General features: G+C 41.9%; 1 protein-coding gene across 1 annotated transcript; it reads right to left on the bottom strand.

Annotated features, from left to right (window-relative positions):
• Positions 1-8,378: 8,378 nt before the first annotated feature.
• LOC143302000 (uncharacterized) lies at positions 8,379-9,617 on the bottom strand. The gene has a single exon (XM_076616484.1). The coding sequence runs from the start codon at positions 9,615-9,617 to the stop codon at positions 8,379-8,381; it is 1,239 nt and encodes a 412-aa protein (XP_076472599.1).
• Positions 9,618-14,414: the final 4,797 nt, after the last annotated feature.

The following is a 14,414-nucleotide window of genomic DNA, read 5'->3' as shown; positions in this document are numbered from 1 at the left end:
CTTTCGTTGTTTGTGGAACAAGGCTAAAGTAATCATTGCAGCGCTAGCTTTGCTTGGCGTTAAGCAAGAATGTTTCTAAATCTACGTCAGCCTGTTCTAAAGACGTAAAGTTCGTTACGCAAAGCAACCTTAGCGCTCCAGAGACCGACATGCGAACCACCTGGTTCCTTTCAAACCACATGTTTTGCACACAGGATTGTGAGAATTGAAATTTCCTACGGCATGAGTTTATATAACAAATTATTCTCTGTCAAATATTCACTGATTTATAACACCCTTAAGTTACTGCTGAAGAGTATATTGACAATTTTACAATTACGATTGTGCGATGTGTCGTGCTATCAAATGGTCAAAAGATCCTATATTGACTAATCTACAATGTGTTAATCTTGTTGCTTTAAACAATGCAGTGTATATTACATAATCAGAGTTTTTCTTTATGCTTCATTTTGTCTTTTGAGTGAAAATTAATGTTGACGCATCCATATGTATAGATTAATACCATACGATAATGTTTACTAATGAAGTGCAGATTTCCTATTGTATTTCATATTATCACGGGAATATTCTTGTTTCCATAACCCACCGAAAACTGACGTGGATATTTAACGAGCATAATTATTTGAAGACCTCATGCGTATACATATCAGGGAACCCAGGCACTAGCAGGTCTGCACGTCATCTGATCTGGGAGGGAGATCTGAAAAATCTCAACCCTTGCCCCAGTAGGCGCCAAGACAGGGTTGGAACACAGGCCCCTCAGATTGAAAGTCTGATGCTGTAACCACTCAGCTTGAAAGAAAAGATCTGAGCACATCACTCCTCTTTTGCAACATCTCCACTGGCTCCCTGTCTCACACAGAATAAAGTACAAGATCAGCACTCTATGCTATAAATGTATTCACAGATCAGCCCCTTCCTTTGTCTGTGGCTGCCTTCACCTCTCACTCCATCTCGCTCACTGCGATCGGCTTTGGATCCACTCTGTTTACGCATACCCAGAATCAAACACTCGACTGTTGGCCACCGTTCTTTCTCTGTCTCTGGACCATGCAATTGGAATGAACTTTCTCTTTCGCTTCATCAAGTCTCCACACTCAGCTCTTTCAAGTCTGGCCTTAAAACCCACCTCTTGCCAAAATAGCCTCCCTTCCCTGCCTCTTCCTTGTCTTCAGTTTCTACAGTTTTAGAGTTATGCATGCGTGTGAATGACTGGTGCGAAAGCGCTTTGATTTGTCTCTGTACAAGATTCAGCGCTATATAAATACCATTATTATTATTAGTAGTAGTATTAAGTCTGAACTATATAATTTTTTCATGCCTTAAATACTTACTTAAGCAACACCAATATTGGATGGGTGGGCAACGACCATCTTTTTTCTTCAAAACCATTGACCAACGCAGTTTTAACTTCTTAAAAGCTGGTGTGTTTTCAAAGAATGTTAGAAAATCGAGACGATTTTTTTTATAATTCAGGCTGCATAATTATGGACTACCACTGACCTCTGACTGAACACAGAAACATCTGTTTCAGACATATGCGCGCTACGAACATCGTAAAAAATAATGTCTGAAATATCGATGTATCATTTACAATTATTCGTTGGTTTATAAACGACAGCTGCAAATTTTTATTGTAAAAAAATAAATAAAAACGGCAGTGCACGTGCTCGAAAGCACTTCTGGTGATGGCCTAGAGGTAACGCGTCCGCCTGGGAAGCGAGAGAATCTGAGCGCACTGGTTCGAATCACAGTACAGTTGCCAACATTTTCTCCCCCTCCACTAGACCTTGAGTGGTGGTCTGGACGCTAGTCATTCGGATGAGACGATAAACCGAGGTCCTGTGTGGAGGCATGCACGTAAAATAACTCACGGCAACAAAAAGGTTGCCCCTTGGCAAAATTCTATAGAAAAATCCACTTCGATAGGAAGAACAGTTAAAAACTGCACGCAGAAAAAAAAAAGTGCTCTCAGTGTAGCGACGCGCTCTCCCTGGGGAGAGCAGCCCGAATTTCACACAGAGAAAGCTGTTGTGACATAAAAAGAGAAATACGATTTTAAATAGCTGCAAACGCCGCTGTTTTCACTTACATCCCTTATCGTTTCACGATGCCCCCTTGGAGAAAACTCTGCACGTTCCCAAAACGTCCATTACTTTTTATCAACCCTGTGTATTATTATTATTATTTTTTTTAAAGAAAAAAAAAAGGGACGCGCGTTTTGGGCATGGGGTGTGCAGAATAGAATTGACTTCTGTTGCCTTGCACCTTTTATAGGCCAAGGTCTTCGTAGGGTGGTCAGTCTTGTGATTGATTCCAATGGTCAATGTTCTGGTTTGTACACCCGATGGTTGGTTTGGTCTTAGCGGTGGTCAGATCAGGTGGAGGGTGGGGTGGTGTTTTTATGTACCCTTTATACACCTTTTTGCACCCTGGGCTGCTTTGCATGAGCTATGTTAGGGGCGCAAAGTCTGCTTTGTGTTAAGAAATTTCCCGAATCTACAATGATTCCAAATATTCTGAAAAATTCTTAATACGAAGCAAACTCAGCTTTGGTGAGATCAATCACGCAACATAACTCTGGTGGGAAACGCTCAGCAGCCCTGGCTTGAAGTTGTGTCCCTTTGTCAATTCTAATGATTTGTGTCGTCTTTTGCCCGTTTTGATGAATTGTATCGCTTTGTCTGTCTGAAGTAATTGTTTCCCCTTCTGCACATTTTAAGGACTTCTGATTGAAAACGAACTACGTTGCTGTTTCCTACTTTTTATATTTTAACAATCAAAACAAGAGAAATGTCGATGACGATATGGTTGTTTGAATGAAGGAGCTGTTTGTCCTTTTCCCCATTTTAAGGAACTGCATTGCTTTGTCTAATTTAAGGACTTGTATCGCCATTGTCTGTTTCAAGAAATTATACCCCTCCCCTCCACTCTGTGTATTTTAAGAAATTGTATCTCCTTTTGTCTACTTCAAGTATAATTGTGTCCTCTTGCGTTCATTTTAAGGAATTGTACCCCCTTTACCTACTTTAGGGAATCATATCCCCTTTGTCCATTTTATGGAGCGAAGGTTTCTGCACTTGTTTATTGTTTTACTGTCTAACTCTCAAGGACTTTGTTAAATTATAAATAATATATAATCCAATGTTTGAATTCATTGATTCACACAGAGAGATCTTGTTGTGACAAAGAGTAATACAACACAGTACAATGCATTACAATACAATACGATACGATACGATACAATACGATACGATACAATACAATACAATACAATACAGTTTCCCCAAGTGATACAATACAATACAACACAATACGATACCATACAATACAATACCGTTTCCCAAATGATACGATACGATACGATACGATACGATACGATACGATACGATACGATACGATACCGTTTCCTCAAGTGATCACTTTAAAAGGTTCCCCCCTTTAATGTAACGACTGCAACAATCATGTCACATGGGTTATAAAAGATGTATGTTGCAACCAACTACTGTTTATATGTGAACCAGTTAAACCGGAGAAATATCGATGACGAAAGCGAAATCTGTCATTTGTCTTGCTAACTGGGATGGTCATGAACCAGGATGATTGGACTGACTAGAACTCCCCCTGTATCAAACAGATTTATTGATCTATGTATCTGTGCTTCTGTTTATTATCATGTACCCATCTGGGTTGGTAAATATGGCATTCCTTTCGATAATATGTTTTGGCATCCTTATTTGTTAACGAGACAGCTATGAAATACTCAGAAAAAAACAACAACAAAACATTTGCCTAACGCGATGAGTGCTCTGTATTTGAAACAATTCTTAGCAACGTCTCTTGCATCAAAGCCTCCTTTGTCACAAAGAGACTGAACTCAGAGTCTTTTGCTAACCGGTTTGCGATAGTTCGCGAACAAGATGAAAGCACAGCATACACTCCGGTCATAGGAAAGTGGAGAGAAAATTGTTCGTGTTTGTGTGTTTCTTGTATCTGCGGTTTCTTATACCCGAAGCTTTAAGATTTAAAATCTTTCTTTAAAGTATGGTTCTTGTGACAGAAGTTTATATTTTCGTAATATTTAGAATCTCCCTGTGTGTGTGTGTGTGTGTGTGTGTGTGTGTGTGTGTGTGTTCACCGCATGATCTAATGTTAATATACTAAAGAGTTCCTTTCTTTTTGCAAATTCTTTTATGAAAAATCACACATTTATTTCTCAAATCATCGCATGATTTACAATCAAACATAAAATGAATTACACACACACACACACACACACACACACACACACACACACACACACACACAGAGAGAGAGAGAGAGAGAGAGAGAGAGAGAGAGAGAGAGATAATGTCAATGAAAGATGTGATCTGTTGAGATTTTCATCCAGAAATCGGCACACATGTGTGATCACAATATCCTCATAAAATATTGATATGATACACTTAGTATGACATTTGCTGTTTGTGTAATTGACCAATCATTCATTCATTCACTCACTCCTGCCTTTATTCATTCATTCATTCATTCATATGATCAGTCACACATCCATTCACTCATTTCTTCATTCTAAAATGCAAATACCCTCATAATCATCATGTTCATTGTCGTTGTGGTGATGATTATGATGATGATAATGATGAATATAATGATGATGGTGATAATAATGATAATCTTCATCACCACCGTCATCAACGTTGTCAACATTGTTGTCGTCGTCATCATCATCATCATTGTTGGTTGTTTTCACAGCCATGATATTCACATCAAATGATTATTTACGAAATTCATGTATCCATTTCACCACATCAAATGATTATTTCCAAAATTAATATATCCATTTCACCACACCAAATGAGTATTTCCGAAATTCATATATCCATTTCACCACATCAAATGAGTATTTCCGAAATTCATATATCCATTTCACCACATCAAATGAGTATTTCCGAAATTCATATATCCATTTCACCACATCAAATGAGTATTTCCGAAATTCATATATCCATTTCACCACATCAAATGATTATTTCCGAAATTCATAAATCCATTTCACCACACCAAATTATTTCCGAATTTCATATATCCATTTCACTTTCGGAACTATTTGTGATTTTTTGCACAATAATCACCAACCTCTTTAAAAAAAAAATCACAACAATTAAAACCATGTCCAAAAGGATGTAAAAGTATATGTTTTCTTAGAGGAAAATGAATGGAAAATACAATCATCGTTACTTCAATGTTGACAGGATGAGATCACTCCCAGTCAGGGGAAGATTTCTCGGATTTAAATAATAACAACAACAAACAACACAGGATACATTGGGGGGGGGGGGGGGGGGGGGAGAAGAAAATTCAACTTTGTTTATTTTACGGGTGGAAACAGTGCTAAAATACTAGCAAATGTATTAGACACAACAGCCAGCTTATGTTGTTTCCTGCACTACCATGTTGTTCTAAAACATGAACATTATACATAAATACTCCCCCCCCCCCCCCCCCCCCCCCCCACACACACACACACCCTGCCACCCAAACACCCACAAACACAATCACAAACTATTACAACACAAAAACTCACAGTAAACAATATAAGCTTTCATCTGGAGGGTTTCATTGTAGGTAAAAACCCCAAAATGAAGGTTTCAACCTAAAATATTGGAGTTTTTTTTCTATACCCACTTCTGACACGACCCCGCCCCCTTCCTGTTGATGTACCTTGTAGCATGTTACCATCATCGGGATAACCAGAATCACTTCAGTTGCTCAACAGCAACAACATAACTTTGATGTTCTATCACGTTTTGCAGAAAAGCAAATAAAATTCTAGTCACCTCTTCTGCAGCCATGCTGACAAGCTCAGCAGCCTTTCACTTTATAAAATGCAAAAAAAAAACAAAAACCGCGTCAACATTAAGTCAAAATGTGCCGTGATATCACTTCGAACACTCATCAAGGCAGTCGCCATTTGCGAAGGGAGGTAAGCGTTTGCAACTGAGTGGCTGGACACCTGATTATGCAGTTACCCTTAAACCGCAGATATATCCGCGGTCGGAAGCAAGAGGCTATATTGTTATTGGGTAATTGTCTGCGGATTGGTTTTTACATTTTTGATCACTACATAGGTATACCTCAAAAGAGATTTTAAGGTTGTGTTCAGTTATTAATTAAACATGAAATGACAAACCTGAGTTGTGTTTTCCATGTGTGTGTGTGTGTTGTTGTTGTTGATGTGTGTGTGCGCGCGCGCGTGTGTGTATGCCTGTGTGCGTACATGTGTCTGTATTTCAGTGTGTGTGTGTGTGTTTATGTGTTAATGAGTGTGTGCGCCTGTGTGTGCGTGTGTGTCTGTGTGTGTTGAGGTGTGTACGTGTTCATGCGTATGGCCAGGAGAGGGGTCAGAGCACGTGAGAAAGACAGAGACAGAGAGAGGGTGACAGAGAGAGAACGTGAGAGAGACACTGAGAGAGAAAAGGAGACATACACAGAGACAGAGAGTTAATACCACACACAGACACACACACACACACACACACACACACAGAGAAAAAAAAGCAGAGACAGAGAGAGAGAGAAAGCTAGAGAGAACACTGGAACGTTGGGTTTTTTGATGTCATTAGCTGACATAGTAGGTACAAATCAGAACAGTTTCAGTTTCTCAAGGAGGCGTCACTGCGTTCGGACAAATCCATACACGCTACACCACATCTGTTGAGCAGATGTCTGACCAGCAGCATAACCCAACGCGCTTAGTCAGGCCTTGAGTGCATGCTTACATATTTGTGTACCTATGAAAGTGGATTTCATTTTACGTAATTTCGCCAGAGGACAACACTCTCGTTGCCATGGGTTCTTTTTCAATGCGCCAAGTGCGTGCTGCACACGGGACCTCGGTTTATCGTCTCATCCGAAAGACTAGACGCTCAGTTTGATTTTCCAGTCAAACTTAGGAGAAAGGGCGAGAGCGGGATTCGAACCCACACCCTCACGGACTCTCTGTATTGGCAGCTGAGCGTCTTAACCCTTTGCCACCAGAACAAAAATGGTGCAAAACCGATCAAATGGAACAGAGAGAAAAACAGATTTTTTTGTGGGACAAAATGAACTACTAAGAGATAAGCGACACTTTGGCACTTTGTCATTGACTTAAAAAGCCCGTGTAACTGGACAAAGCTAATGAATGTTTTTCATTTCATGTTTGCTCATTTGTTCCTTTGTTTGCCAGCATCCTTTTGGCGTGCACGATTGCACTGAAAATGGATTTCATAGTAGACACGTAGAACAGGAAAATATTTTAAAAAAACAGAATGAAAGAAGACCAAATCAACCAGCCAAGTAAAAACACACAAGGAAACACACACACACACACACACACACACACGCACGCACGCACGCATGCACACACTCACTCACTCGCTCGCTCACTGACATACACTCACACTTTTTAAAATCAGAACTGTGCCATCATCTTCACCGTCTATTGTGGATGTCTTCACCGCAAACGCCAATGTCTTTATCATGATCGTTTTTGTTGTTTCCCCCCCCCCCCCCCCTCTCTCTCTAACTCTCTCTCATATTTCTCTTAGATTTGCATTGGCGGGAAAAAAAACAAAAACAAGAAAACAACTCTGATGGCAAAGGAAATATTTTTAATAAAAATAAAGAGGACTTCCAACTGAGAGAAAAATGGGAGGGGAACGACCACGATTTCTCGCAATCCACGATTTCTCTTAAAGTGAGAGAAATCGTGGGATTGTGAGAAATCGTAGGCTTACTTAATGAACTGATGAATAAGACTGATGCCACTGAGCAGAAAACTGGCGATTTAGAGGGCAGAGGAATAACCTTTATTTTTCATGGGCTAAAGAGAAGGCCAAATGCGGACTGTGAAGGCATTATAAAGGATCTTTTGACTGACACCACACACACACACACACACACACACACACACACAGAGAGAGAGAGAGAGAGAGAGAGAGCAATGAAACAGACGATACACGACACAGAACAAGATCTCTCTCCACGCCTCAACAACCACCAATCACGAAAGTAACGACAGCAAAACAGTAACAGCAACAACATCATCAACAACCACAACAACCCTGCAAACGCTAAGTCGTCCCTGATTCACTGTGGTGAGATAATGAAAACCTCCTCCCTGAAAAGAATCGCATTGTATGTTTCATGGAAAAATCAGTATTTGCGAAAGGAGTTACAATGCCATTGAAACTGTGCTGGTGATCAGACGACAAACAAACAAACAAATGAACAATATATAAATAATGAATAAATAAATGAATAAATGATTCGATAAATATATACATCGTTTTGCTATCGGCATTTTTTTTTTATTACCACTGATCCATTTTCCTTCATCAATCTTTGCCATCGAACTCCGCCTTCGCTCCAGCCGTTTTCACAGTCGACTGGCTCACAGATGAGAGATCATTTGCAGGCCTTACAGATTCCGATTCACTGTATGTCTTCGCTTTTCTCCGAAGACAGTTACATCCGGCGAAAACCCCGCTAAACATGCTCTGTACAGTGCGGCGAAACTTTGTACCGAAGGGATAGTAAACGAAGAAGTTGACAGAAGCGTTGATGTAGGTCAGAAGTTGCTGTATGTTGATGAACAGGTAGTAAGTGTTGTAGAACTTACCGCTCAGCCCTAAGTCAGGGACGAACGGAAGAGCGGCGTGTAAGACAAGGGGAGGGGTGGTGCACGCGACGAACAGACAGGAAATCCCGATCAACATCCGGGTCAAGCTCACGTCTTTGGTGGCGTTTCCGGTTCCTGTGGAAGCGGTTGATGAGGACCTGTCTCGCCACTGCGCCATTTCTTTTAATTTGAGGACAGTGATGACGGTGGAGATTGAAACTCCGGCAACGTACAATCCGGGTAGGACGATGCCAAAGATGATCCCGTCCATGAAGTCCACAAGGGATTTGTTCCGTAGATAGAACTCACTGGAATAGAAAACATCCTTTGTCTGTGCTGTCAAGGGGTCGAACATACACACCACGCGCCATCTGGTGGCGATGATGTAATGCCCCGCGAAGATAACCACGTGACCCACCCCGATAATAACGGCTGCCGCGCTGGTTGGGATGCTGCTCTGAGCCTTGAGCGGACTCAACACGCACAGGCATCTTTCCAAAGCGATAAGCGTGCAGAGAAACCCCGACACGTAGATAAACCCAGCCAGAGAATGAACCATGGTGTTCACACACACCTTCATCACCAAAAACCGGTACGGGGCGCCGGAAATTTCTGAATATAAGCCGTCAAAGTTCCAGACAAAGTGAGGCGCCACGGTCAAAAGATCGGCCAGAGCCAGACAGAACATACAAAGGTTGATTCTTTCTTTCAGCCCGTGCTTCCAAAACACTATCAGGTTCACCACGTTGCAAGGCACACTGACAAAGAGGAGAACCGTCAGCAAGTAAACATTGGTAAACCTGTTGAAAGCTTGCTGGGTTGCGAAGGACACCAAGTCTTCCGGCTGCAGCCAAGGAGCGAAAGTAGAAAAAGGGAACACCACGCATCCGTCTGGATCTGTTCCAGATTCCGCTGTGACGTTGTCGTCACTACCGGTGACGAATGGTGACGTCATTATTATTACGTTGACGTAGTTGAAGGTAGGCTTCCAGCAATACTGATGATTGAATAGAATAGAATATCATTATGTCTTTATTACCAAGTGTACCGGGGTCACAAGGAATACTGGGGGAAGGGGGGGGGGGATAGTACATAACAACGTGCGAACATAAATCGAAAATCATACATAAACACAGATACAGTAGAAATTAGGATACATACAAGTGCATATCAATATAAAAAAAAAACTTGTGCACACTCTTTCTCAAGGCCTGACTAAGCGCGTTGGGTTACGCTGCTGGTCAGGCATCTGCTTGGCAGGTGTGGTGTTGCGTAAATGGATTTGTCCGAACGCAGTGACGCCTCCTTGAGCTACTGAAACTGAAACTGAAACTGTGCATACTCACACATGCACGCACTGCACACATACACACACTCACACACATGATGATGATGATGTTGATAGGAAGATCCAACAGAAACATGGGAATACATTTTCTACATTGTCATTGTTTGCATTATAGATATCGTAACCATTGACGCAAACGACGATACTACTATTACTACTACTACTACTACTGCTGCTGCTACTGCTTCTGCTGTTGCTGTTTTTGTTGTTGTTGTTGCTGTTGCTGCTACTACTACCACTACTAGCGGATATATTGGTTATTAGTTAGACAGCACTCATAATTGTTAATCGTAGCCTTGCAATGTAGCAGCAACAAAAGTAGTAATAGCAGCAGTAGTAGTTTTGCTGCTGCTGCTGTTTCTATCATTGCCAGTAGTTTTTTTTTTTTTTTTAGTAGTGTTTTCAAAATACAAGTTACGTGCAGGAATTATTCTGCATATGCAATTTATACCCTCACATAGCTGTCAGCAACAGAAACGGCAAAGGAAGGAAAGATAAGATAGTAGTGGCCGAGATAGACAGTCAGAGACAGTGACAGGCAGTATCAGTATCAGTATCAATAACTCAAGGAGGCGTCACTGCGTTCGGTCAAATCGGTCTGGACGCTAGTCATTCGGATGAGACGATAAACCGAGGTCCCGTGTGCAGCATGCACTTAGCGCACGTAAAAGAACCCACGGCAACAAAAGGGTTGTTCCTGGCAAAATTCTGTAGAAAAATCCACTGCGATAGGAAAAACAAATAAAACTGCACGCAGGAAAAATACAAAAAAAAATGGGTGGCGCTGTAGTGTAGCGACGCGCTCTCCCTGGGGAGAGCAGCCCGAATTTCACACAGAGAAATCTGTTGTGATAAAAAGGAATACAAATACAAATACAAATACAAAATACGCCTACACCACATCTGCCAAGCAGATGCCTGACCAACAGCGTAACCCAACGCGCTTAGTCAGGCGTTGAGAAAAAAAAGAAGTAAATAAATAAAGAATCCTTTGTGGTTTTCTTCTTCTACCAACATCAGTATGCTGATGAAAATTGTGTTGCGAGAGGTTGCGGTTGGGGCACAATTTAGCTAGGCTACCAGAGGGATGTTCTGTTAACTGATAGGGGGAGATGGGGTGCAGTCCACTGGTGTGTTCGCATCTCCAGATAGGCCAACCCGGCTACCGTAGCGGTCCCCGGAAATACACCCGACAGGCACTGCCCTCGCTATAGTCCAGTGGATCCACACAAGCCACACCACACCACAGACACACAAACAGAAAGAGCGAAGGCCCAGTGTAAGGATCAAGGTGGCAGAATGGTTAAGACGCTTATATGCCACACAGAGAGTCCGGAAGGGTCTGGGTTCGAATCCCCCTCCAGCTCTTTCTACCCAAGTTTGACTGGAAAATCAAACTGAACGTCTAGTCATTCGGATGAGACGAGAAACCTCGGTCGAGTGTGCAGCACGCACTTGGGGCACTGAAAAAGAACCCATGGCAACATGTGTTCTCCTCTGGCGAAATTATGTAGCAGAATTCCAGTCTGATAGGTACACACACACACACACACACACACACACACACACATATATATATATATATATATATGCATGCATGCCTAGCTAAGCGCCTTGGGTAATGCTGCTGATCAGGCATCTGTCTTGCAGATGTGGCATAGCATATATGGATTTGTTCAAAATTAATGCAGTGACGTCTCCTTGAACTGAAACCAGTCGATCGCACAGGGCCTTATATCAGGGCTGAAAAACAAACAACCAAATAAACAAAACACCTGTAAATAGTGGTCCCACGGAACCTGAAAAAAAAAAGCAAAAAAAAAAAAAAAAGCTGGAAAAGAAACTTCGGCACAAATACATTCACATTCGTATACACAAACCTAAGTCATGCCTCTGATGTTGTCCCTTCCGTACAATTTTTCATCAGAGGATGAAAAAAAAAAAAAAAAAAAAAAAAAAAAACCCAAAAAAAAACCGTAACCTGAACGTATATGCTTGACAAAAATCATATCTGTTAACAGGCAAAGGCAACAAAAACCTTTACACCGGGCATCTAACACGTCTTAGATGTAGACAACAGACGAGCTATGGCGAGCTGCAACAAGGGAAGAGATCACACGGAGGTCAGAAGAAGCGCTTCAGAGATACTCTGAAAGTCTCTCTGAAAGCGTTTGATATCAACCCTGACTCCTGGGAGGAATCTGCAGTAGACCGTGACAAATGGCGCGCTGCTGTGCACAAAGGCGCCAAGTTGTGCGAGGCCAACAGGACTGCTGCAGCTGTTCAGAAGAAGCAGGCCAGAAAGTCACGGGCAAACAAGCTCCCTGACAATGGTATGCCTGTCTTTGTCTGCCCCAACTGTCAGCGAACATTTCGTGCGCAGATTGGACTATTCAGCCATCTGCGCATTCACAGATAGATTCATGAGCATCCTCCCCCCCACCCCACCACCACCCTTCCCCCTTCCCCCAGCTGGATGACAACGATGGTCATCATCGATCTCGATGGACACACCACCAGATGTGAACAGAGCGCTGATACTCTTTGTCAACACGCTGGCAGAAAGACAGACAGGCAGAGAGAAGTGAAGACACGGCCACCTTGTTCAAGCAGCAGCGTCAGAGGTACAGCCACTGGATGTCTGCAACATCCTCAGTCAGTTTCTGCACGCAGGAAGACCAGAACACAGGCCTGGTGACAGGAACTCACTAGAATGTCTACACACAGCACGTTGAAATACCGTCCCAACTTCTAGCGTTTGTGACATCACACTTATAAACCTGATCGTCCAGTCAGCAGCCTTTCACGACCGTGGACCATCATCGACAGACTAAAAAGAAAGGGTTTTTTTATTATTTTTTTTTTAAGGAAACGAAAGGAAACGTTACAAAATATGAAAGATTTTCTTTGTTCAGATTGTTTAAAAGGAATCATTTCACAGAACCGTATTTAGCAAAAAATATTAACCGAGTCATCAGATGTGCTTTAACAAGGTTTCGTTTTGGTGTATCTGATATCAACGTACACAGTAAAAGACACAAGCCCAGCACTGTAAACGATATGGTATGTCCGTTTTGTAGATTTGCAAAAGTAGATGAAGTCCATTTCGTATTATGTTGTCCTGTATTAGATGACTTGAGACACAAATATATTCCTTTGAGATATTATAGCAGACCAAAAAAATTTCGGTTAGTATTACTTCTGTCTTCTACAAATGATAACGTTTTTTCGAATCTTGCCATATTTATCTATAAGTAATTAAAACGACGGAGTTTCATGACTGGTTAAAGAGAACAGAGCTTTGAGCATACACGTTGTAAGATTATATTCTTATGTAAATCTATTCTTACAAAATATATAATCACCCCTTCAAATGGGGCCGTGGCCTTTTTGAATAAACTTTCGTTCCGTTTTTTAAGGAAAGAAACCCAGATAATGCGTCAGAGGACATCTGATTTCAAAGATTTTTCCTACGAATAAGATGACTGACGCAAACCCAATCGCTGAAGGGCTATGGCGCTCGAACTGCGTTAATTTAATTTATTTTATTTTATTTCTATATCTCTGGAGTTTAGTGTGTGTGTGTGTGTGTGTGTGTGTGTGTGTGTGTGTGTGTGTGTGTGTGTGTGTGTGTGTGTGCGTGCGTGCGTGTCTGTCTGTCTCAGTCCAATGTTTTGACTGGTGTTGGGATGCTGTCGAGGTCATGATCAGGACTTGTTGCTGTGGGAGGGCGGGGGAATAATATCTTGAGTGTGAGTGAAAGCCAAGACTTGCTCACCTGAACTTGATTTCCTGCGAGAGACGGTGAGGAATTGGACCTGTGTGTGTGTGTGTGTGTGTGTGTGTGTGTGTGTGTGTGTGTGTGTGTGTGTGTGTGGAATGATTAACTCTTTCGCAACTTTAGATGACTAGACATTGCACCGGCATAGGCAACTTTAGTTGACATTAAGAGGTCATGTTAAAAAAAAAGGACAATTTTTCACACTGTAACACAAAGCCCCGAAAGCTACGGCAACCAGGAGAGGGTTACGCGCACCGTATTTCGGCTCATGCACAAACACAGTCCGTGACTCGGGACACACAGGCAGACGCTGTAGTTTGTGCATGAGCGGGAAATGAATCGGTCCCGGGGCGTTGCGGGTGGTGGTAGTGGCGGTGGCCTGCCATTTGGATGACATGTCCCTTGTGAGTTCATGTAGACGTTCCTTCGTTGTCTTGAATAAGGCCATGAACAAAAATGTCCTGCATTACGTGTTTTACAGTAATGGCAAACAACAGTAACAACGATGATGACGACGATGACGATAATGATGATGATGTTATTACGATGATGATGATGATGATGATCATCATCATCATCATGAGGAGGAGGAGGAGGAGGAGGATATGATAATGATGATAATG

The sequence above is a fragment of the Babylonia areolata genome, chromosome 28 (assembly GCF_041734735.1).
Source record: "Babylonia areolata isolate BAREFJ2019XMU chromosome 28, ASM4173473v1, whole genome shotgun sequence".
Taxonomy (NCBI): domain Eukaryota; kingdom Metazoa; phylum Mollusca; class Gastropoda; order Neogastropoda; family Buccinidae; genus Babylonia; species Babylonia areolata.
Note: the sequence above shows the minus strand (reverse complement) of the source record. Positions and strands in the feature narration are given on the sequence as shown.